Source organism: Eubalaena glacialis, chromosome 7 (genome assembly GCF_028564815.1).
Source record: "Eubalaena glacialis isolate mEubGla1 chromosome 7, mEubGla1.1.hap2.+ XY, whole genome shotgun sequence".
Classification (NCBI taxonomy): Eukaryota; Metazoa; Chordata; class Mammalia; order Artiodactyla; family Balaenidae; genus Eubalaena; species Eubalaena glacialis.
In genome coordinates this window covers 33,149,092-33,175,304 of record NC_083722.1, presented here as the reverse complement: position 1 = coordinate 33,175,304, position 26,213 = coordinate 33,149,092, and the positions used below count along the sequence as shown (strand labels likewise).

The window sequence follows — 26,213 nt, the reverse complement described above, 5'->3', positions numbered from 1 at the left end:
ATCTTTGATTGCCCTTAGGATGGCAAAATCGAAATCCATTACAAGGTCTTTAAGATTTCTGCCTCTCTCCAAACTAATCTCCTCCTTCCTCCCTGTGCTCCAGCTCCCAGTATTTACCTTTGCCACCTCAGGGCCTTTGCTTTCACTTTCTTCTAGCCCTTTGCACTGTTGGCTTTGGGGCCCAGATATTATGGTCTCTAACTGGTGGATTGTAGAATTTTTAGCAGCATCCTTGGCCCTTACCCACTGGATGCCAGTGGCACTCCCACCCCAGTCATGACAACCAAAAGTTTCCAGACATTGCCCAGTGGTCATCTATGGAGGGTAGAGGAGAATTGCCCCCACTTGAGCACCACTGATAGCCAATTCTGACTTCAGCGCTCAAATTACTTCTTTGGCAGTTCTCTTAACTCCCATACTGGTTTTATCCCACTCTAGCATCCTATTCTTCTTGATAAAAGCGAATTCACATAGATTATATGTATAGTATCTATCTTTCCCACCAGCCGGTAGTGTCATAGAGTGTGGGGACCACAGATGACTTCATTACAGGTATGTGTCTAGGACCTAGCACGTTCCCTAGAACAAAGTGTGTTCTTAATAAATCATCCTGGAGCAAGGTGATATGCAAATAGATAATATATAATTAATGTTTTATCCCACAGAGAGAAGAGTGACACCTACTATTGCATGCTGTTTAATGATGAGGTTCATACCTATGAACAAGTTATTTATACTCTTCAGAAAGCTGTTAACTGTACACAAAAAGAAGCCATTGGCTTTGCAACTACAGTAGATCGAGATGTAAGTAATTTCATTATATTGATGTCACATAATAAATTAAACTTTTAATACAGATAAGTTATCCTAGAAAATTGAGTTAGAGGTATGTATGTCTAGGCTATTTTTCTTTAATTTCATATGAATATTGGCCCAAATATATATTGGATATAACTGTAAGCTATTGTCAGAAAGTTTAGGAGGAAACGTAGATACAGTTGCTCTCATCCTACACAGTGGTTAGAAATATTCAGTTATGAAAATAGAAATTATAGCAGCCTAGAAGAATAAATATTGTATTGTTCAAGGATAACAACTTGAACTTATTAATGGCTTGAAAAATGTTAGGATAGCTTTGAAAGAAAATATTTTAATTTACTTTTTAATTAATGAATAGAATAAACATTGTAGATATTAAAAATTGGCCAGAGTTGTTATGTGCTCAGATAACACTGTGTTTATTTGTTTACTGTTTCAAAAGTTATTAATACTGAATATAAATATTTTTACAAGTTAATTTCAAATATCTTTATTTACAGGGACGTAGGTCTGTTCGATATGGAGACTTCCAGTATTGTGAACAAGCAAAATCAGTAATTGTGGTAAGTAATTTAAAAATATGTCTACACTCTTATTTTTTATTAGTATAAAACCAGTCCCACATTTTGGTGTTTATGAACACATTTTTCTGCCTTCCTGAATGTAAAGCCACATCAATCAAAAATCATGTTTATGTTACTTGAGCATTGCTTATTGCTTTATCTAGTTTTTTTTTAAGCTATGTAAGATTGATACAGAAAATGAATGTTTAGATGAGATATATATGTATATATTTCTGTCTTCTTATTTTTTCATCAGAGACGTCTTAGAAAGTTTTTTGCTTTCTGTTTTGTTTTTGATAGGGTTTCACATTACTTTTTAGGAATTATACTGGCCTTTAGCACCAAGATTAGAATTCAAGGGAAGTTGTTTCTTGGTGCCTAATAGCAAGGTATGCTGCATATCCTAATAGCATTTAGTGTATAATTTATCTGAAAGAAAACTATTCCCCACATTTAGATTTATTTTTAAAAGTTAGAATTTATTGTTTTTAACTATTCCATGTAACTGCATTTTATGTAAATGTCCTTTTAAAATATAATTTTATATATTTTATATATTGTGAAATATTTTAAATATACAGATGAAAATGCCTGTGTGCTACATTATACCTTATTTTCTTCATACGTATTTTAAATAAATAAAATAGTATAGAAGCCCTTGTATTATCCCTTCTAAATCCCATTCCCCTTCCTCCTTCCCGAGAGATAACTACTTTCATTAATTTATCTTTCATTTTCATACATGCCTTTATATTTCATCTGTTAAATATCCATCCATATTATATGTATTGATTTGGAAGTCTTTAAACATTATATAACAAGATTCATACTGAATGTATTATATTGCAATTTGCCTTTTCATTTCAGTGTTGTTTCTAGATTTATCTGTGTTGATACATGTATCTGTAAGTATTCCATTGATGACTATACCATAATTTTTCCATTCTCCAGTTGATGGACAATTAGGATATTTCCAATTTTTTCTATAACTATCAGTCCTGCTGTGGTCATTTTTTTGTCCTCTGGTTGCATAGAAGCAAAAGTTTCTCTAGGGTATATACCAAGAAATGGAATTTCTGAGTTGTTAGCTTTTGAGCATTTTCAGCTATACTGGATTTTGCCAAGTTAATCTCCAAAATGGTGGTACCAATATACATTCCAACCAGCACTGAAGTAGAGTTCCCATATCTCTACTGCTTTGTCAAAACTATATATTGTCAAATTTTTAAAATTTTGCCGACCTGATGTGTATGAATGGCATCTCATCAGTTAAATTTGCACTGCCTTGATTACTGAGTATCTTATTTCATATTTATTGTATTGGTCATTTAAGTTTTCTGTGAATTTCTTGTTCATACCCTTTACCCATTTTTTTGTTGTTAGGTTATTTGTCTTTTTCTTACTGATTTGTAAGGACTCTTTACATAATCTGAATCCTGATCTTTTGTTGCAGTATCTTTTCCTAATATGTGACTTATTTTAAGCTTATTTGTGATGCTTCTCCTTGAGCAAAAGCTTTAATTTTAATGTAGCAAAATATATTTTTCTCTTCATGAGTTTGTGTCTTATTTAAGAAATTCTTTATTGATAACTGGACATACTCAATTTAATAATACATCAGAAACTATACTGTGGTTGTATAAAAAGAACATTCCCATTCTTAGGAAATGTATACTGAAGTTTTTAGGGATAAGGGGACATTGTGCATATAACTTAACCTTCAGTGGTTTTTTTTTTTTTTTTTTTTAAATGCTTGTGTGTGTCTGTGTGGAGAAAGAAAGATAATGTGCAAATGATAAAGCAATTGGAATAGAATGTTTACAGTAGATGAATCCAGGTAAAGGAGAAGGTGTTTTTTTTCCCTTTACATTTGTTGCTTCATAGTGTTAGTTCAGTTTTTCCCTAAAAAAATCAGTACTTGTAATCTCTGGTAGTGTCTGAATAGATATACTATATGCATAATATAGAATAGAAGTCCAGAAATAGATACTAGTATGAGGAAAATCTAGGAAACAAGTACATTCTAAGGGAGGAGGAGAGCTTCTTAACCAAGACTAGAACCCCAGGAGTTAGAAAAGAACTTTTTTTTTTTGGCTACATAAAAAATTTGCATAGCAAAATATTATAAAAAATGTCAGTAGACAGTAGATTTAGAAAAATTATTTCTAACACAAAGGATAGACATTTAATGTTTATGATAAACAGAGCACTCATAGATTATCAAGTAGGGAGCAAACAACAAAATAGAAAAATGGACATAAGGTATGAAAAGACAATCACAACAGAGAAGATCTAGGTGGTAAATATATGTAAAAAGAGACTCAAACTCACTAGTTTAGTAAAGTGACGGAGATTTCATACCCAACAAGATGGAGAAATTAGAGTGATAAAGTACCTTGCTGGCAGAGATGCAGAGAACAGAAATACTTGTGTAAAAATAAATTGCTACCACATAATTGGAAAACAATCTAGTAGCATCTATTATCTCTCCTAGGAATTTATCCTATAAAAATACAAGCACCAGTTAGTGTGTGTACAAAATGTTCAGTACTACGTTTTTTGTAGTCATAGAAGACAAAACAAAGAGACTATGAATGCCCTTCTCTGAAGAATGTCTAAATAAATCCACACCACAGAATTTTATGAGTCATTAACCAAAAAAAAAAAAACTGTTAACACAAAGATGCGACAGAGTATGTGTAGTATCCCATTTTTTGTAAATCAAATAAAAACCGTTATAAATGTGTACATATATAATACATATAGATGGATAAAGTATGCAAAGGTGTACTGTGTTAATGTGGGTTATGGAGATGGGATGAACTGGTGGGTAGAAAGATGATCCAAGCAAAAAAGGAAAAGGGGGGAAAACATGTTAAATTAAAAGTTTTGATAGACTTAAATAGACATTTATCCAAAGATGATATGCAGATTGCCAAAGCACAGGAAAACATGCTCAGTATTACTAATCACTAGGGGAATGCAAGTAAAAACCACAATATGATACCACCTCATGTCCATTAGGATGGCTGTTAAAAACAAACAACAACAACAACAACAAAACAATAACAGAAAATCACAGGTATTGGGAAGGATATGGAAAAATTGGAACCCTCGTGCACTATTGGTAGGAATGTAGAATGGTGCGACCACTACGGAAAACAGTATGGTGGTTCCTCTAAAAATTAAAAATAGAATTGCCATATGATCCAGCAGTCTTGCTTCTGGGTATATACACAAAAGAATTGAAAGCAGGGTCTCATGTTCATAACAACATTATTCACAGTAGACAAAAGGTAGAAGCAACTTTAGTGTCTATCAGTGGATGAATGGATAAAGTCTATATACATACAATAGAATATTATTCAGCCTTAAAAAGGAAGAAAATTCTGATACATGCTACAGCGTGGATGAACCTTGAGGACATTATGCTAAGTGAAATAAGCTAGTCACAAAAAGATATTATAAATAAAGTATGATTCTGCTTGTATGAGGTACCTGGAGTGTTTGATGGGTACAGAGTTTTAGTTTCACAAGACAGAGAGTTCTGGAGACTGGTTATACAACAATCTGTGCTTTACAGAACTGCACACTTAAAAATGGTTAAGTTGGAAAGTTGTGTGTGTATTTACTACAATTTTTTTTTGAAGTATTGATAACATCACATTTGTGCAATGAAGTAAATTATTTAAATTAGTGTGTAATTACATTAAAAAATTAGTTTAAAGACATAAAGCCAATTTAAGCATTTAAATAATTTATAATTGGTGGGGCAGATTTTCAAATATAAGACCAAAAATTCAGGTTACTTAAAGGTGTAACTTCTTACTTTTTTGTAAGAATCCTAAGATTGCTTCTAGAAAATTAGAATATGAATAAAGCAAACCACATGGTATTTTTCTTACACACATATATGAAAAACTCCCTTATAATGATGAGAGTGTAGCTATATTAAATAAAAATATTAACTTCTTTCTCTAAAATAGCCTTTTTAAGTTTGTTTTTTCATCCTGCCATTTCTTTTTAAGAGAAATACCAGTAGACAGACAAAGCCACTCAAAGTTCAAGTTATGCATTCGTCTATTGTCGCACATCAGAATTTTGGTTTGAAACTTTTGTCTTGGCTGGGAAGTATTATTGGATATTCAGGTAGGTTCATACTTGTGCTAATTGACTTAAAAATGAGCTCATATGCCTTTGCCAAACTGTTTTGGAAAAAATAGCAAGTGGAATCGTTTTTTTGCTTTAGTTTCATGTTTTAAAATACCATCTCATAATATCTTTATACATAGAAAAAAATCTGTTTCCCAATTTTGATCCACGGGATCTTTTTTATATGCATACAGAGGAGTCTGTGTTCAAATAAATGCAGGAAACAGTGGGTTAAACAATTGTAAATGACTATAATATGCTAATGAAACCTAAATCTTACCAACTTGATAAAAGAACCTATTTCTTAATGGCGTATCCTGTGGAATTCTCTTCCACAAAGCAAGCTGCATAATGCTACTGTATATAAAACCTAAATGATTAACTGTTTAAAGGATGTCTTTGTTTTGACTTCTACGACTTGTGGTTACTAATAATTTGCAACCCTGAAAATTTGCAAATTTGAAGTTACTGTGTATTTGAGTTTTTGTTTTTCCACAGTCTACAAATTAGATAATCTTTTAAAAGTAGTGATAAACAGAATTAAGAACCTTCACGTCCAATGCCAAAAACACAAGTTTGTTGTGTAACACTGAAGAGTAAACTAGGAATAGATCTAAGCTGTCATACTGTTTTTGAGGCAAGGGAGGTGGTTTGAATAAATGACATTCCAATGTTTGCTATAAAGAAAATTTCTAAAACATTTGTATTAAAAGGCTACTAGAAAGAGTATTGCCACACTGTGAATTGACAGGTGAAAATATGGAGGTGTGGAAATTTAGGAGAACGTGTTTGTTTAATCTAAATGTCTTTCCAATTATTTCTCTCTTTTTTTTTTTTTTTTTTTGGCTTTGGTGTTTTCCATTGGATATCTGTATGCCAAGTACTGTGCTACAGCATTAATGAATAGTATCATGGAAGCAGTTTTCTGCTGAAAATTTTCTTTGAGAAAATTTATTTACCATCAACAATTTAAAGACCTTATCTATTATTTAATTCGTTTATAAAGTTTTCTCTTTAGCCTTGTAAACAATTTCTATTTGGTGACTCTTATAATTAAATTTTAAAGTTACTCTATTTTTTGGTTTTTTTTGGATTATTTTGCATGCTTGTAGAAGACTTAAAAACAGTGATTTTAAATATGAAACTAGAAGGTATTAAAGTTGTGGTTTTGTTAATACTTATATATAGTTTTTAAGTTTAACATTTAGAATATAATGGGAATTTGCCTTCCAAAGCCCCTCATATAGTAGGTATACATAAGTACGTAGTGTATTTTTGTTTAATGAAGAACATTTTGCATAACATTAATAAAATGGACTGGTATATATTAAAGTACAGAGGTAATGTATTCTTTTAAATGGTAGCACAATTTTATATTATACCTATCTTCAGTTATCATGGGATATGTAACAATTTTACTGTAACCTGGTTTAATTAGCATAGATGCTTAAAAAACCATGTTTATTTCAGTGGCTTTTGGGTTCTTTGTTGCTTATTTAAATTCTTTACAGCATAAGAGGTCATTGCCATTCTGATACACATGTATTTTGGTATTCTGGAATAAGAGTTGGTGTATAATGCAAGATTTGGAATTTTTCTCCATTTTGTGAACATGTTAATAAAATAGTATGTTTACTTTTTCTGAATAAATTTGACCTTTAGTTAAAAAAAAAAAAGTAAGACTCTATAGTAGATCCATTTGAAAATTTCTACTAATATGTCATTTTATTTTAATATTTTAAGTTACTGTTTCTTGACTACTTTTCTTCTTGTTTTAAGATGGTCTTCGCCGAATTTTATGTCAAGTTGGTTTACAAGAAGGGCCAAATGGTGAAAACTCTTCTCTAGTGGATAGGTTGATGCTTAGTGATTCCAAATTGTGGAAAGGTACATATCTTAACTACTTTTAAGGTATAGGGGAACTTACACAGGTAATTGGGATGTTAGTTTCTTTTTCATTTGGGGAGGTATTTAATAAATATATTTATGGTTTTTAGAATTAACACATGCAGTCTTATTCTTTGGGAAAAAAACAGATTTGGGGATCCATGATCCAAATTAAATCACCTTTATGTTTTGTTTGAAAAATATATTTAGAAAAACTGATTAAGGAACACATGTAGAGTGTTGCTCTTGACACTTAAAATACAGTTGATCATATGAAAACTTTGGAAATGTAATTTTTGGCTTGTTTGATATATCCTTATCTTACATCTGCTCTTTTTGTAAAAGGTGCTAGGAGTGTGTATCATCAGTTGTTCATGAGCAGTCTACTTATGGATTTGAAATACAAGAAACTGTTTGCTGTTCGATTTGCAAAGGTAAGTAGTTTCTCACTTTTGAAGATTAACAAAATAGGTTATATACAGAGTAACTGTAGTCCATGATTATATCCAGTGTTTGTAAAATTAACAGCTGATAGTAATATGTCAGTGCGTTGATTTTAAATTCTAAGAAACTTCATAAATGATCTTTTTATCTTTCATCAATAGAATAAAATTCTAGCAGTGAGGTTTTTCTTGTTTATCATCTGCCATGATAATGTGAATATCCATCTATGCAGTGTGTATGATGTGAAATGATAAATGAAGACTTTAAACCTATGTCATTGAATTATGTTATTCCTATTAAATTTTGTGTGAGAAAAGATAATTTTAGTTGAAGCGACCTGTATATTTGGATGTGATTTAAGAATCATAACTCTAGGTTGTTGATATTATTGAATTATGTTCTTCTCCCTTTCAGCAGCATGTGATTAAGCTAACTGCTTGGGTTTTTTATTCACCTGAATTAGGGGTTATTAACCAAGGAAACATACAAGAATCATTTGGGGAGCTCTTTCAAAATGCATGTGTTTGGGTTCCATTCTCAAACCTACTGAAGCAGATTCACCAAGAATGCGGCCCAAGCATGTATACTTTGAAAGAGCCATCAGGTGACTCTGATAGGCATCCAGAAGTAATGAAAGTCTGGTTTCATCAGAGACAGTGTAAAGCTACTGTGATTTGGCTCCACCCATGTACAGTGACGTCCCAGGATTTTAGTAGCTGTTACTCCTATTTGAGCTCACAAATTGCCATTGTGCTAAAGAAGATTGTATAGTGAATTGATATTTACACAAGAGTTTAGTTGGTACATTCCAGTCATCATTCTCATAGAATATCTTATTGACTCCTCCAGCACTGATTTTTCATTATAATCCTTAAACATTGGTCACTGTGGATTAGAGGTGAATCTCCCCCTTGTTGTTTAGAATTACCAGCAGTTGCAGAGAGATTTTATGGAGGATGATCACGAGCGAGCAGTGTCCGTGACTGCTCTGTCTGTCCAGTTCTTCACCGCACCTACTCTGGTGAGTAGTGCTTGCCTTTTCTTTGTAACTGATAGTTGGCACTCCTTGCCTTTTTTTGCCTTCTTAATAGAACTATGAGCGTTTGCAGAGTGATTATGTGACAGATGACCACGACAGAGAGTTTTCAGTCGCAGACCTCTCGGTTCAGATTTTCACAGTCCCTTCACTTGTAAGTACTAAAAGACTAAGAAGAATTTTCTTATTTTCCATTAGAAGAAGTAAAGCCTTAAAATAATAGAGAACTGAGATCTGTATGTTCCTGAATAGAAAAATATTTTATTAATGGGTGATCAGACTTCACATGCCTTCAGTCATACTAGAACATGTATCTTTTTTTTTTTTTTTAATTTTATTTATTTATTTATTTACTTATCTATTCCTGGCTGTGTTGGGTCTTTGCTTCTGCGCGAGGGCCCTCCCCAGTTGCGGCAAGCGGGTGCCACTCTTCATCGCGGTGCGCGGGCCTCTCACTATCGCGGCCTCTCTTGTTGCGGAGCACAGGCTCCAGACGCGCAGGCTCAGTAGTTGTTGCTCACGGGCCTAGTTGCTCCGCGGCACGTGGGATCCTCCCAGACCAGGGCTCGAACCCGTGTCCCCCGCATTAGCAGGCAGATTCTCAACCACTGCGCCACCAGGGAAGCCCAGAACATGTATCTTTGAATGTGTAATCTGGAGGGGGAAAGTCATTTGAACTTAATCTGTACTTTCTCATAGTACTTCCCCGAGGTTTTGAACTGATGAGTTAAAATTAAACTCATTAGTTTAACAAATTTATCCATTAGAAACAGCATATTGTGGGAATTCCCTGGCCATCCAATGGTTAGGACTCAGTGCTTTCACTGCCTGCAAGTTCAGTCCCTGGTCGGGGAACTAAAATCCTGCAAGCTGCGTGGCGTGGCCAAAAAAAGAAGAAACCGCATATTGTGTATAATCTCACATTCTAAGAAGCCTCCTTTTCCCTGCTAAGGGAAGGGGTAACTAAGGCAATTGAATCATGATGATTGGGTGATCTTGTACTAAGTTTCGCTAGTTGTTCCAGGAGGCATCACTATGTTTTAGTTCTACTGAATAATTTATTAATATTTAATTCATTAAAAAAAATTTACTGAGCACCTATTATTTATTGGGCACAATTCTAGGTTTTGGGAATGAATGGTGAATAGACATGGGCCTTGCCCTCATGAAACTTACAGTAGGGAGGGAAAGACTCACATAAATGGTAATTAAAATTATAATAAAAACTGAAGAATTCTGTTGTTTTGATAGAGTAGGAGAGATCTGACATTTTCCCACAGTTCAGAAGAGGATTCTGTAGGGAAGGTAACTTTATGTAGGAGCGTGAAGAGAAATCATGCAGAGGAACCAACACTTGAGAAAATCCTGAAGCAGGGAAGGGAAGAGAAGGGAAGAAGTACGGTCGAAGATCCTTGAACACGGAGTTAAATGAGACCAGAAACATAGGCAAGGGCCTAATTGTATGGAGTTAAGAGTATTCTACAGTTACTTTATTAACAAGGTGTTATGTTCCAGCTTCTTTTTTTAATGACTGTTTTTTCCCCAGATTATTTTTATGTTCAAGGGTATACTCTAGGACAATTGAAGCTGTCTGCAGTCTATTTAGCCACTAATGAGATATTTTGGGCCAAATTAAGGATTTTGGTTTTTCTCTTAAGAACATTGGAAGGCACTGAAGAGTTTTAGGTGGCACTTATATCATCACATTTGTGATTTTTAAAAGATGATGCTTCTTGTAATTTGGAGAACAAATTTGCAGGAGCAGTAGTGGATGTGGGAAACCTGTGGGGATTGTGGCAGCGGGTATAGAAGTTGTGAGAGATATGTAAGTAGTGAAATCTACTGACGGGCCACATGTTGGGTTTGAGGAATATTAGGTTTGGTGAGTGATTGGTTGTTGGGTTTGAGGGGAAAATATAAAGGTGATTTCTGGGTTTCTGACTTTTGTAACCAAGAGGAGAATGAGTAGAACTTATAAAAAGGGAAAGTGTTGCTTTCAGTTTAGTCAGGGATGAGTTTGAGAAGCCTCTGAGACAATCCCATGTGTATTCAAATCTGTTTCTCTCCTCCATTGATCCTTTTGTCCATTTCCATGCCAGTACCCAGTTTTAATAATATTAGCTTACTATTCCATTTTGATATTTTATAGAGCTAAATCTTCTTTCATTCTTCTTTTCAAAAAAATTCTTAATTATTTTAGGCTTTTTTTTTAAAGAAGAACTAAAATCAGTTTGTCAATTTCAGAAAACCACATTAGGGTTTTTGACTGAAAAGATGTTGTATTTATAGATAATATGGGAAGAACTGGTATCTTTGCAATAATGAGTATCCCCATCTAGGAACATAACTTGTCCTAGAAGTGTTTATGTTTTATATTTTTGACACTATTGTAAATTATTCATATTTTTAATCTCACTATGGCTAGTATGTAAGAAAACTACTGGTTTTTATATATCCATCTTGTATCAGTCTGGTTTTCTTACTAACATTTTCTCTAATATTTTGTGTTGATTCCTTGGAATTTCTAGTAATCTACAAATAATAATTTTTGGTTTTTTCCGATATTTCAACCTTTTATGTTTCTTGTCTGAGTCCTTTAGTTAGAAGCACTAGAAAAATAACATATGTATTCATTTATTCAGAGCATATTTATTTAGCACCTTTATTAACTAGGCACTGTTTGGGGCTCTGGAGATAAATATAGCAGTAAACAAAAAAGACAAAAGACCCTGTTCCCATGGGATTTATAGTGCAATTGGGGAGAGACAGATGTATATAATATTTACATATTTATATATTTATTATAAATCAAATGTTGAGAAGTGCTGTAAAGTAGGAAAGCAGGTTAAGGGGTTAGAGAGTGACAGTGGAAGGGTCATATTTTATGCAAGGTTATCAAAAAAGGCCTCTCAGAGAGGTGGTGTTTGAACAGAGACATGAGGGAGTGAGTGATGTGACTAACTGGTGAAAGAGCCTCCTAGGCAGAGGGAACAGCAAGTGCAAAGTTCTGAGATGAATGTGCACTTGGCATTTTGGAAGAAAGAACCCAGAACAGGCCAGTGTTGCTAGAGTGAGTGAGGAGGAGAATGATCCATGAGGTCATTGAGTCTGGGGATAAGGGGAACATGGGAGTGGATTAGTGCCAGACCTTGAAGGCCATTGTAATACAAGTACTTATATTTTTTGTCTAAAGAAAGTAGAAAAAGGGAAATAGTAAAGAACAGAAATTAATAAAACAAAGTAAATGTACAAAAAAGATTTTTCTTTGAAAAAAAAAAAGGATGGGGGTAGATCTCTAGAAAGTCTAGTAAGAAAAACAGAAAAATTTTTATTTAAAAAGGACTACAAAAAACTACAAATCTTACAGATTTTAAATAGAAAATAGGCAATATTAGGATCAAATTAATCAATATAATTGGAAATTTGGATGAAACGAACAAATCCCTAAGAAAAAACACAGGTCGTTAGAAGAGAAACAAGAAATAGAAAATTTTAATTAATATAAAAATCTTCTCACAAAGAAGTCCCCAGGCCCAAAGGCTATACTGGGGAATTCTTCCAAATATTCAAGAAGAGAATAATACCTGTCTTATATAACTTTTTCTAGAAAACAGAGAAAGAGAATATACTTGCCAATTTAATTAAGTCCTCTGTAATCTTGATACCAGAACCCAACAATTACAAGAAAAGAAAATTACCATTTAATCTCTCTCACAAACGAGGTTGCACAGATTGAATCAAGCAATATAGAAAAAGGGTAATACATCACAACCAAGTTTGGTTTTATTTCCTTAACACAAGAGTAGTATACCATTTGAAAAAAAAATCGACTGGCGTAATTCAACTTATTAACAGACAAAAAGGAGAGAAAAGATCACATCAGATGCTTTTCCTGAATTCATGATTTAAAACGAACGAAAAATACCTCTTAGCAAATGAAATAGGAATGAAAGAATTTATTTAATCTGATAAAATACCTGAAAACAAAGCAAAAAGTAAAAACCCAAAGCAAACATTATGCTTGATGGCGAAATAGTAAAAGCTTTTCCCCGAGACCAGAGTTTTTTCTTAGGTCAGTGAAATCACGTATACTCATTTAATTGTCTCAAAATTGACTAATATAGCAAACAAGAAGGAAAATCCTTTTACTTAACTTGTCAACACCTCCCCTCCTTTGAACTTGAACTTAGTCTTCACTGTCTAGGAAAATTAACAGAAATTAATCCTATTGACTTTTGAGCTTTTTGGGGCCTAAGTCCTGGCAATGGGATGATGATTTAAGAGTTTTTCAAAGGTATGTTTAACTGTATCGATTTTCTCCTTATCTGATGACTTTACAACTTAACCTCTACATTAGAATACAGTTTTACTATATTCTTAGACATCTAACTTCTGCATTGTTTTGTCTTCTTTGAGGGGTTTGGTGATATCAGTCAAAATTTATAATGTATATACACCTTAACCCAGTAATTCCACTTCTAGGAAATTATCCTATAAATATCCTTGCAACTGTACATAGTAGATATTTGTTGCAGTATCTTTTGTGATAAATAGCATAAGACTGGGAAAAACCCAAATGTCTCACCAGTAAGGGCCTGGCTAATAAAGTATGATAGAAAAGAGTACTGGGGATAATTAAAAAGAATGAGGGAATTTATATGAACTGGTATGGGACAATCTCCAAAATATATCAAGTGAAAAAACCAAGTGCAGAACAGTGTTTATAATATGCTATCCTTTGGGCAGGGGGGGAGATCATTATACATACCCATACTTATACCTACTTAATAACAGTTATCCATGTCCTATAAATGTATATATGTGTATATATGTGCATACACGTATGTATTATATACACACCATCTCTGGAAGTATATGCAAGAAAACTGCTAACAGAGATTGCCTTTGCAAGGGGGACTTTGGGAGCTAGGAGACTTTTTACCTGTTTTTTGCATCATTTAAGTGTATTTGCTTATTAAAAACTACATTAATATGTATATCTATATAGAAAGAAAAACAAAAAAATTAATCTCAACTAAGATTAAGAGGAAGTATGGTTTCATACTGAGTTCTACAGAATCTGTGATATAAACCTGTGGATCCTAGAATAATTATACCATACCATTATAGGTGTCTAAATGTCTCAGTTAAGGAAAATTTGCAGCCTGGTTCAGATCCCCCACCCTGAATTGTCTTTGAATAATGAGCCTTGGATCTGTCTCCTTACATTCTGGCATCTTTCTCCGTGATATAATTGTTGCTTCATACACGTGGCAATTGGAGTAAGTAATTGTTATTTAGAAATACACAAAAATGCATTTATGATATTACATAGTTGTGTTGAAAAAGGTCTAAACTGAAAGAGCTAACCAATGTTGGTGACTTTTTTTTTTTTAGCTTTCTGGTAAATAGTTTTTTATTACCATGTACTCTGATATACTTTGTCCTAGGCTCGGATGCTCATCACAGAAGAAAACCTAATGACCATTATCATTAAGACTTTTATGGATCATTTGAGACATCGAGATGCCCAGGGCAGGTTTCAGTTTGAACGATATACTGCTTTACAAGCCTTCAAGTTTAGGAGAGTTCAGAGCCTTATTTTAGATCTTAAGTAAGTTTTCGCTTAATTATTGAACCAGTTGCAACTTGTAAAAGGTCATTGTTTGTCCATATATTCATTGCTGTTTTTGTCTTGTTCAGGTATGTGTTAATTAGCAAACCAACTAAATGGTCAGATGATCTGAGGCAGAAGTTCCTAGAAGGATTTGATGCCTTTTTGGAATTACTCAAATGTATGCAGGTATGTATAAGCTGACACATTTCAAAAGTGAAACATTTACTTTCCCCCTTTTTCGGTTCACTGAACTAAATACCTTTCTGTCTATGCATTTTTTTCATACTGGGCACATTTTTAAAAGAATAATTTGGATAGCTACAGTTAGGATCAAGAAGCTCCTCTTAATTGGAAACTCTTAGAAAGGTGTAGAATGCATGAGATCCCAGCAGAGGTTCTGACATCTGCTGTACTTTTGTATCTGGTTATTCTTTTGGTTACCGTTAATGTTCTTTCCTTGGGGGTTGCAGATTGTTTTGTTTTGTTTTGTTTTGTTTTGAATATGCTTACATGGAAGTATTGTCAAATTAGTTATTTAGGAAACTATAATGTTTGTCTTCTTAATGTTTCCATATTTTTCTTTCATTGATACCATATTTATATGATATAGTATAGAACTCCCCCCCCCATTTAATTTTCTTTTTGGAAACATTTCTGTATACAAAATAGAATCTAGAAGCAGAAACCGGTATAGTTAACCAGTTTTTTGTTGTTTTGGTTTTGTTTGTTTGTTTGGGGCCATGCCTCGAGGCTTGTGGGATTTTAGTTCCCCAACCAAGAATTAAATCCAGCAGTGAGAGCACAGAGTCCTAACCACTGGACTGCCAGGGAATTCCCCTAACTGTAAAAAGATAGATGACGTTTCAGAAAATCTGAGGAATATCATTATGATTCCTTTAGTAGCTTTCTGGCTTTCTTAAGAAAGGAATAAGTAAAGTTAACCTATCATTTTTAGGATATATTCTATTTCCCATGTTGGTGGTAGTTTCTGGGTGTTTTATTATAGTACTTCTATTTTTTTCCTTGTACCTATGGAAACAGTATCTACCTTGGTCATTTTGAATACTTGAAGTGTCCTGTATTTTCTATTATTTTTAATCAGTTCCAATGCACCAGGGTAGTTCGGCTAGTTTCTAAAAAAGTTATATTCTTTTGTATTAAAAGTTGTTTATCTTTTTCTTGTTTTGCTTTCTTTCAGTCTCTATGAAAACTTTGTTTGTTTCTTTGTTTGTTTATGGCTGCATTGGGTCTTCGTTGCTGCACGCGGGCTTTCTCTAGTTGCGGCGAGCGGGGGCTACTCTTCGTTGCAGTGCGCGGGCTTCTCATTGTGGTGGCTTCTCTTGTTGCAGAGCACGGACTCTAGGCATGCAGGCTTCAGTAGTTGTGGCTCTCGGGCTCTAGAGCTCGGACTCTAGAAGGCAGGCTCAGTAGTTGTGGCGCACGGGCTTTGTTGCTCCACGGCACGTGGGATCTTCCCAGATCAGGGCTCGAACCTGTGTCCCCTGCCTTGGCAGGTGGATTCTTAACCACTGCGCCACCAGGGAAGCCCTATGAAAACTTTTAGTTACAGATTACAAATAAATATAAAAATTTTATTTTAGTGTATTATAGAACATATTTATAAATTCAGTAGCATTTTAAAAGTCTGTCAAGTTTCTTCTGACAGTTTTTTCTATGGATGATAGAGCTAAAAAGGGATTTGAAGGATTGTTGCAGTGAACTATATACATTTTATTGTCTAAAACATATAGAAGATTACCTCTAAAATAAGTTGTTCTATATTTTACTGGGATTTTTTATTTATAAAATTTTAGAGAATGTTACATAAACGTGTTATTTAAGAAGTTGGACTTCTCATACTACTTGAAACTTCCTGTTAGAACTTTTACTTTATAAGTTTTTGTAGTCAGTATTTCTTCTGCATTATTTCTTAAGTTTCGATGTAAAAGATCAGATGTAATTTTAGTTTATTTAAAAATCTTTTCATTTCTTTTAAGGGAATGGATCCAGTTACACGTCAAGTAGGACAGCATATTGAAATGGAACCAGAGTGGGAAGCAGCCTTCACACTACAAATGAAATTAACACATGTCATTTCAATGATGCAGGACTGGTGTGCTTTAGATGTGAGTCTCTTCTGGGGTCAGGGATAGGAGATAAATGGAGGAGAGACAGAGATAAACAATTTCCTAAGTAGAATCTGAGGCAGTTTGGAGAGGATAGTGGTGATATGTTCATAAAACAGCATATTTTCTGCTTTCACCTATATATTCAATAAAAGTTCAAATTCTGAAACCTTAGAAAACTCTTGGAAAATAGATAAAGGAGGATATAATCCACACTCTCTCTTCTTTTATGCTACTATCTTTTTTATATATATATAATCCCATCAAGATTTTGAGCATATAAAAAGAAGTTTATAAATTTATCCAAAAATGAAATTTTACTATTGGTACATTTGTCCTATGTCTTAAAATTATTTTGGCCTTCCTTTGGCTATAAAATCTAGATGAGAGCTTGTGTAAGTTGGGAGGTCAGAGAAGGCTTCTGTGAGATCTGAACTATGTGTCAGAGTTAACTTATCAAAGAGTAAAGAATATTCCTGACTGAGGGACAGCTGCATCATGCTCTCTGATGAGAACGAGTACGGTTGTTCCAGGAGCTGTGAGAAGGCTCTGGTCGGAACAGAGGTTGAAAATAGAGAAGTAAACAGGTGCCTGGCTTTGTAGGGCCTTGGAAGCCATGGAAAGAAGTTTGAATTTTATTCTAATTAAAGTGGGACGCCATTCGAGACTCCCAAGCAGAAAAGTGACATGATCCAATTTACATGTTTTTAAAAGTTACTCTGTGTGGAGAATGGATGGAGGAGGGTAAGAGTAGAAGCAGGGAGTTCAGTGGAGACATGTTGGCTTTCCTTTGAGTTACTGGAAATAAACAGTGGTCAGGTTTGAGAGAAATTTAGATGAAATTGCCAGCTTGGTAATAGACTGGACAGCCGGGAATGAGGAAAACAGAGAGCCCAGAAATAAACCCACACATTATGGTCAATTAATCCACGACAAAGGAGACAAGAATATGCAATGGAAAAAAGATGGTCTCTTCAGTAAGTGGTGCTGGGAAAACTGGACAGCTACATGTAAAAGAATGAAATTAGAACATTTCCTCACACCGTATACAAAAATGAACTCAAATTAGATTAAAGACCTAAATACAAGACTGAAAACCATAAAGCTTCTAGAAGAAAATATAGGCAGAACACTCTTTGACATAAATCATAGCAACATTTTTTTTTTTGGATCTGTCCCCTAAGGCAAAGGAAACAAAAGCAAAAAAGAAACAAATGGGACCTAATTAAACTTAAAAGCTTTTGCACAACAAAGGAAACCATCGACAAAACAAAGAGACAGCCTACTGAGTGGGAGAAAATATTTGCAAATGATGTGCCCAATAAGGGGTTATTATCCAAAATAATAAATAGCTCAATATCAAAAAAACAAACAACCCAATTAAAAAATGGGCAGAAGACCTGAATGGACATTTTCCCAAAGAAGACATACAGATGATCAATAGGCACATGAAAAGATACTCAACGCCGCTAATCATTGGAGAAATGCAAGTCAGAACCACGGTGAGATATCACTTCACACCTGTCAGAATGGCTGTCATCAAAAAGACCACAAATAACAAATGTTGGCGAGGATGTGGCGAAAAGGAACCCTTGTACGCTGTTAGTATGGATGTAAACTGGTGCACTGTGGAAAACAGTATGGAGTTTCTTCAAAAAACTAAAAATAGAACCACCATATAATCCAGTAATTCCACTTCTGGGTATTTATCTGCAGAAAACGGAAACACTAATTTAAAAAGATACATGTACCCCAATGTTCATAGCAGCATTATTTTCTTTGTCACTCACTTCACTCTGTATGATAGTCTCTAGGTCCACCCATGTCTCTACAAATGACCCAATTTCGTTTTTATGGCTGAGTAATATTCCATTGTATATATGTACCACATCTTCTTTATCCATTCCTCTGTGTGAAGTAAGTCAGAAAGAGAAAAACAAATTTCATATATTAAAGCATTGTTTACAATTGCCGAGATATGGAAGCAGCCTAAGTGTCCATCAGTAGGTGAGTGGATGAAGAAGATGTGGGGGTGTGTGCGTGTGCAGGTGTGTGTGTGATGGAATATTACTCAGCCATAAAAAGGAATGAAATTTTGCCATTCGCAACAACATGGATGGACCCTGGAGGGTATTATGCTTAGTGAAATAAGTCAAACAGAGAAAGACAAATCCTGTATGTTATCACTCATATGTGGAATCTTAAAAAAAAAAAAAACTAATGAATATAACAAAACAGAAACAGACTCACAGATATAGAGAACAAACTAGTGGTTACCAGCGGGGAGAAGGAAGGTGGGGAAAGGCAAGATGGGGGGATTAAGAGGTACAAACCACTGTGTATAAAATAAATAAGCTACAAGGATTATGCTATAGCACAAGGAATATAGCTGATATTTTAAAATAGCTGTAAATGGAATATAATCTATAAAAATTTTGAATCACTATCTGTACACCTCTAACATAATATTGTAAATCAGCTATCCCTCAATTAAAAAAAAAATAGGGAATGAGGGAAAGGAGGATTTTGGAATGACTTCTAGATTTCTACAGCTCTATAAAGATGTCATTTACTGAGACAGGGCCCTGGAAGAGGGAGCAAGTTGGGAAGAAAAGATTGAGTTTAATTTTGCCCATATTGATATTTGAGGTACTTATACATCGTTGAATTTGAGGTGCTTGGTTAATGTTGTAGAAACCTTTGAGTAACTTACAGAAAACTGTCTTTTTTAGGAAAAAGTATTAATTGAAGCTTACAAGAAATGCCTTGCTGTATTGACGCAGTGTCACGGTGGTTTTACTGATGGTGAACAGCCAGTCACATTAAGCATTTGTGGACATTCAGTGGAAACTATCAGATACTGTGTTTCCAAAGAAAAAGTTAGCATTCACCTCCCAGTTTCTCGCTTACTTGCAGGTAAAGCATTTCTCCCTAAAAGAGAACCCTGAAATTGTCTTTTAAATTGTTGTTTGTGGTTAATATTTATTGAATACCTACAGTGCATTTTTCTGAGAGTTTCACATGCATTAACTTATTTAATCATCACAGCCTATGAGGTGGGTATTGTTGTTAGGTTTATCACAAATGGGAAGACTGAGACATGGAGGTGGCTCACTTAGCGTCACACCGCAACAAGTCAGAGTAGGGATTTTGAGGTAGTTTGCAACCAGAAACCATGTTTGTAATGACCATACCATAGTGCTTCTTCAGACTTCTTAACTACATATACCACATGTTTTATTGTTTATCTCAACCCAGCTTCAAAGTCTGTGTTGTTAGGATTCAAATTGGTCTGTCACTTAAGTGATTGCTAATAAATTGAAACCACCCTAGACTTCCTCTCTCTCTAAGCTGTTTTTTATTTATTGATAACCTTTTTAATCAGCAGGTTGGAGTGAGTCCCAAATTGGGGTGATAAGATTGTAAAAAGCATTCTCTGTTTAGACAACAACATAAACAGGACAATTAATTCTTAGTTAACAGAATTAACTAAGGTTGAGCTATAAAAGAGCCCTTTGCAGTTAGGGACTAAAGAGGCTTTGATCCTAAACTGGAAGTTCTGGGGAACTGAATTCTGAGGTCAGGATCAGTGCAGACCATGAATTCCATGGCCAGTTTCTCTGTTCAGTTGCCAGGAGGATCTCTCACTACTATACTTTAAATGGAACAAACTCCATGATCCAGTGGAATATGACTCTTAAAATTGGTATACAAATTGCTTTGATAGTTATATAGCTGCTTTTGCTATGTTTGTATGTCTAACATTTACTTCTGTAAAATGTCATCAGTGTATGTTGGTACATGTAATTAAGACTCCAGTTCAAGTGTGCCTTTAATTCTGAGGTTCATGAGAATAACAATTGAAAAGCTTCATTTATGGATGCAATTCATTTTATATCTTAATGTGTAACATGATAGGTTCCCAAAGAGAAACAGAAAAGAAGTTAGCTATAAAGTTGAGTGAATATTTAGGGGTTTTTTTTTATCTGAATGATTTTCACTTATAGAAATACTTTTTTATTTGTTCTCCATGCAGGTTTGCATGTATTGGTAAGCAAAAGTGAAGTGGCATATAAATTTCCAGAGCTCCTACCTCTAGTAAGTAGTGCTGACATTTAAAAGTAGATATCTATTACAAACCTCCAGTTAGATAATAAGTCATGGGAATATAATATCCAGCATAAGGAATATGGTCAATAATATCATAATAACTTTGTATGGAGACGGATGGTTACTAGACTTATCACGGTGATCATTTCATAATGTATACAAATATCAAATCATTATGTAGTACACCTGAAACTAACATAATACTATACATCAACTATATTTCAGTAATCAACAAACAAATAAATAAAAGTAAATATTTACTATGTTCCACATACTTGAAATCACTTTGAAACAAAATACTAGGGTTCTCCAGAGAAACAGAGCCAATAAAGAGTGAGTGAATGAGTGAGTGAGTGTGTGTGTGTTTGTGTGTGTGTAGAAAGAAACAGAGATTGATTTATTGTAGGGAATTGACTCACATAGTCATGGGGCTTGGCAAGTTTGAAATAAGCCTGGCAACCTGGCAGGCTAAGAGTTTAAGAGTTTATGTCACAGTCTGAAGTCAAAAGGCAATCTGGAAGCAGAATTTCTTCATCCTTGGGGAAGCCTCAGTCTTTTCTCTTAAGGCCTTCAACTAATTGGATGAGGCCCACCCATATCATGGAGAGTAATCTGCTTTACTCAAAGTCTACTGATTTAAATACTGATCACATCTACAAAATGCCTTCACGGCAACATCTACATTGCTGTTAATCAAAAATTGGGTACCATGGCCCAGCCAAGTTGACACATAAAATTAACTATCACACAAACATACCTTAAAATAATTTTGACTTGTGTTTTATATAAAGCTTCCGTCCCTATAAACCAATCTTCTTTATAGAGTTGAGATTTTTGTGGTTTTTTTGTGTACACAGAGTGAACTTAGCCCACCCATGTTGATAGAACACCCTCTTAGATGCCTTGTTTTATGTGCCCAAGTACATGCAGGAATGTGGAGAAGAAATGGTTTCTCTCTTGTAAATCAAGTAAGTGTTTTTTAATTCTACGAAGAGTTTTCAGTCCATTCTTTACCTTCTATGAAGGTTATAATTTTCAGTGTACTTAGTCACTGAAAGTCATCTATATTAAAACTGTGGCCCCTGGAAACGAACCTTAAAAGAATTTTTTTTTAAAAAACTGTTTGACAAAAGAAATGTAACCTTAAACCAAAAAGGTTTTCAGAGCTTTTATTCATATTTTGTTAAGAAACAATATCAAAAGTAGAAATGAGCTTTATTTTCACTTGCAGTCATTTTTAGAACAAAGTTGGATATCTTTAAAAACATAAAAAATCTGGATTTCACTTACTTAAATTGGGTTAAAAGATAAAAGTTCTGTTAGTATAGCTCTGAAATTGAGGTTTTAATTTTTAAACCTCACCAAGGCTTGGTATAGGATTTTTCTGTTTTTGATAGCTATAATAAATCTCACTGAAAGAACTTTGTTAGGAGACCCAGAAAGTTGGCTGCAAAATGTGAACCATAGAGTGACTACTATAATCTGGAAATTTCTAATTAATTAATCTCTACTAAGATAGCATTAACTGCTGGGGAAACCACATTATGTGTGCACATTTGCATGTTCATGCTCACATGCACAAGAGCCATGTGCTCTTTTGGTGAGTGGGGAGAGGAGGGAACTGCACAAATAAAAACCTGTTTACCCAATATAATTACTTTTTTTTTTTTTAGATTTATTACTACCACAATGTGAAATGCAGACGTGAAATGTTTGACAAGGATATAGTAATGCTTCAGGTAAAAAGCATTAAATTTAAAGGTTGTGGGGAGTTTTTCTTCTTGTTATTTCCACAGGACCCAGTCATTTATGATCGCTCTCAAATCTATAACTGCAGCCTAGCCCTTATCTACTAAGCTCCAGACTCATATGGCTAACAGCTGATAGAACATTTCCATCTAGTTTCCTGGATACATCTCACAGTTAACATATTCAAAATAACTCCTCTTGTGTCCTCCATACCTTCTTCCTATCTTTGAGGTTTCCCTACCTTAGTGAATTATTCAACAATCTGTAGTTATTAGAGTCAGAAACCTGAAAGCCATCCTTTCTTCACTGTCGTCTGATTAAAGACCCAAATCCCTCAAACTGATTTTCAAGGCCTTCAGTACTTAGCTATGTTTAAAGATCCCTGAATTTGTCATACTCTCCCTTAAGTCTTAAAATCTGCACATTAAAAAAAAAAAAAAAATCTGTACATTTATTTCTTTTGCTCCCTAGATTGCCCACCCCACCCGCTTCCTTTTCTGTTTACCACGTATGTTTTCCTGCGTGTCTTCGTGTTTAGAGTCACTTTCTCCAGGAAGCCTTCCCTGACACACTAAAATGTGGCTTTGTGTCCCTTTTGGGAGGGCCCATAGCATGATGCTTATCCCCACCATAGCATTCATAAGTCTGGATTGTGGTTGCCTATTTACTTTTCGTCCCCTACACTAAACTGTGGCAACTCTGTCTTGTTCCTTTTTATGTCCATTTTATATAGCACAATGCTTGTCACAAAGTAGTGTTTCCATATTATTGCTGAATGGATTTAGAAATTATAGAAAAAGTTACAAAATGTATATTTCAAAAAAAAAATTATTGGTTCAAAATAAATTAAAATTCAAGTTGATTGAGAAGCTATACAGGAATTATAGGAGAATTAAAACTAATATTTAAAAGCTGTCATTTCACTTAGTATAGCATTTATCACTAAAAATTAGTTTGAGTTCTTTTTTTTTTTTTAAAGGTAAAGCTATTTTAATTTTTTATTTATTTATCTATTTATTTATGGCTGTGTTGGGTCTTCGTTTCTGTGTAAGGGCTTTCTCTAGTTGCGGCAAGCGGGGGCCACTCTTTATCGCGGTGCGCGGGCCTCTCACTATCGCGGCCTCTCGTTGCGGAGCACAGGCTCCAGACGCGCAGGCTCAGTAGTTGTGGCTCACGGGCCTAGTTGCTCCACGGCATGTGGGATCTTCCCAGACCAGGGCTCCAACCCGTGTCTCCTGCATTGGCAGGCAGATTCTCAACCACTGCGCCACCAGGGAAGCCCTAGTTTGAGTTCTTGATAAGAGTTTAATATGATACATATTTTTTTAAATGTTAGAATTTTTATTACCATACCACATTTCTGTCCATACACCTGGCAGTGGTAAGAGCCCTGACACAAATCTTTGAACTGAATTTATAGGGATTATGATATGTGGGTTTAGGGAGTGTTTTATTTTGATTTGTTTTACCAGCGTAGATCCCTGTCCACACTTGTAGCTACCACAAGTAGAGATTGGGGCTAAATGGGTTTTCATCTTTTTTTGGAATTGATGAACGAGTAAGCTGCTTTCTCTTGTGCAAGCCAAAATATCTCTCACTAGTTGTTTAGTAGCCCTTTTGACCTTCCTCTTTTCCTTTATCTCAAACATTTTAAAAAAAGACAGGTGTCTCCATGATGGATCCAAATCATTTCCTGATGATAATGCTTAGCCGCTTTGAACTTCATCAGATTTTCAGTACTCCAGACTATGGAAAAAAAATTAGTTCTGAGACTACTCATAAGGTAAGAGCATGCTTTATGAGACCACAATACACTGTTAGAGAAGCATCTTTCATTCTTTTTGGTTATTTTGATCATCTGAGGTAATACAGTATTCTTATTGTTATCTATGAACTTTCTCCCACTACCCCCGATTGTTACAGGATTTAGTTCAGCAGAACAACACTCTGATAGAAGAAATGCTATACCTCATTATAATGCTTGTTGGTAAGTTTGGATCTTTTGGAACATTTATGTATTATATTGACTTTTGTGGTAGCAAATAGTTTAGAATCTGAACTGTTTCCTCTATTTGAGCAGTTACTCAGTTTTAGGGGAAGGAGATGAGAGTGTCTATTTTTATTTCCCCTCTGGTTACTGTAATGATGAGAGAAACAGCACTGTGGTCCTTTGGAAGGAGAGAGGACAACTGCTAAAGCAGGATAAACTGGAAGACTGTGTTGGGAATAAAACGGGGGACAGGAGAATTTAGCAAACAAGAATAGGATATTTGGGAGCTATTTACGGTTACTTTATACCTTAGCTATGTTTTTCTCCATGGTTTTGTGGTACAAAAGTGTCCTCTTGACTTCAGATATGAAAATTCCAAGTTAATAGAGACCTATGGCTAATAGACACAGATTTTTTTTTTCTTATTACCTAAATTTTCAGTCCTGTTGCCTCCATCTTTCCTATTCTTTTATCCTTTACTTTCTCCCACCTCCCGTACTATTTCAGTCTCTCTACAGTCCATAGAGCAGAGAATCCTGGCTACTGTCAGGAGGTAACACCAATGAAGAAGGTCTCAGAAGGTGATATCTTATTTGCCACTAGATAAAAGGACAAAGGAAGGCTCTCCCTCCTACCTAGGCTGCTAGTACAGCTACTGCTGTACCAATTCTTGACTACTTCTAATCCTTTCCCACCTTCTGATCCCATTCTTTCAAAACAGCAGCCAGAGTTCTCTCTCTGTTGCTGAAGACTACACTCACTTGTTGTGTCAGAGACTCAGAAAGATGGTTAGGAGCTGCTCTCACCCTACCTTGTTGCCAGACCAGTCATTGCTTTCCCATTGCACAGAAAGAAAAATATATTCTGTTGCATGAATTATAAATATATATCACTTATAAGTATTATGATTGTTAAGTGTGTGTATATGTACTTATTCACTGTTGACAGGAGAGAGATTTAGTCCTGGAGTTGGACAGGTAAATGCTACAGATGAGATTAAACGAGAGATTATCCATCAGTTGAGCATCAAACCTATGGCTCATAGTGAATTGGTAAAGTCTTTACCTGAAGATGTAAGTACCTACATTTTAAGAAAAGAAAATTATGGAAATCCTTCCCTACCTACCAGTCTAGTATGTATAGATTTACTTCTCTGTACCTTTTCCATAATTGTAAAAACTACAATTCTAGAACATGTGTAACTCTAGTCACTGTTATTAGAAATAATTAGAAAAAGAGAATACTAGGGACTGGGAGTGGAAAGCAGCCTAGGAATAGAATCATTTACAATGAAGCCTTGAAAGAGATAAGGATGCTGAATAAAAGAAAACCTGTTCCAGGACTTCCCTGGTGGCACAGTGGTTAAGAATCCACCTGCCAATGCAGGGGACATGGGTTTGAGCCCTGGTCCAGGAAGATCCCACATGCTGTGGAGCAGCTAAGCCACTGCGCCACAACTACTGAGCCTGTGCTCTAGAGCCCGTGAGCCACACCTACTGAGCCCACGCACTGCAAGTACTGAAGCCTGCACGCCTAGAGCCCGTGCTCCGCAACAAGAGAAGCCACGGCAATGAGGAGCCTGCGCACCACAACGAAGAGTAACCCCCACTCGCCGCTACTAGAGAAAGCCCACGCACAGCAACGAAGACCCAACGCAGCCAAAAATAAAATTAATTAATTTTTTTTTAAAAAGAAAAAAAACCTGTTCCTTAGAACGGAA

General features: G+C 34.9%; 1 protein-coding gene across 5 annotated transcripts in view; it reads left to right on the top strand.

Annotated features, from left to right (window-relative positions):
• Positions 1-26,213, top strand: part of UBR2 (ubiquitin protein ligase E3 component n-recognin 2) — a 123,741-nt gene that overhangs the window by 44,732 nt on the left and 52,796 nt on the right. For 3 of the 5 annotated variants that reach the window (XM_061196208.1, XM_061196211.1, XM_061196212.1), the window contains 16 exons: positions 666-804; positions 1,320-1,382; positions 5,411-5,531; positions 7,314-7,421; positions 7,767-7,855; positions 8,957-9,055; positions 14,352-14,515; positions 14,605-14,704; positions 16,516-16,644; positions 19,377-19,560; positions 20,681-20,742; positions 21,612-21,722; positions 22,428-22,493; positions 24,164-24,286; positions 24,427-24,490; positions 25,442-25,566. In XM_061196208.1, the coding sequence (XP_061052191.1) occupies positions 666-804; positions 1,320-1,382; positions 5,411-5,531; positions 7,314-7,421; positions 7,767-7,855; positions 8,957-9,055; positions 14,352-14,515; positions 14,605-14,704; positions 16,516-16,644; positions 19,377-19,560; positions 20,681-20,742; positions 21,612-21,722; positions 22,428-22,493; positions 24,164-24,286; positions 24,427-24,490; positions 25,442-25,566 (1,747 nt within the window). Of the gene's footprint in view, positions 1-665; positions 805-1,319; positions 1,383-5,410; positions 5,532-7,313; positions 7,422-7,766; positions 7,856-8,787; positions 8,887-8,956; positions 9,056-14,351; positions 14,516-14,604; positions 14,705-16,515; positions 16,645-19,376; positions 19,561-20,680; positions 20,743-21,611; positions 21,723-22,427; positions 22,494-24,163; positions 24,287-24,426; positions 24,491-25,441; positions 25,567-26,213 lie in introns of all 5 variants that reach the window. The other 2 variants (XM_061196210.1, XM_061196209.1) reach the window with 2 other exon arrangements.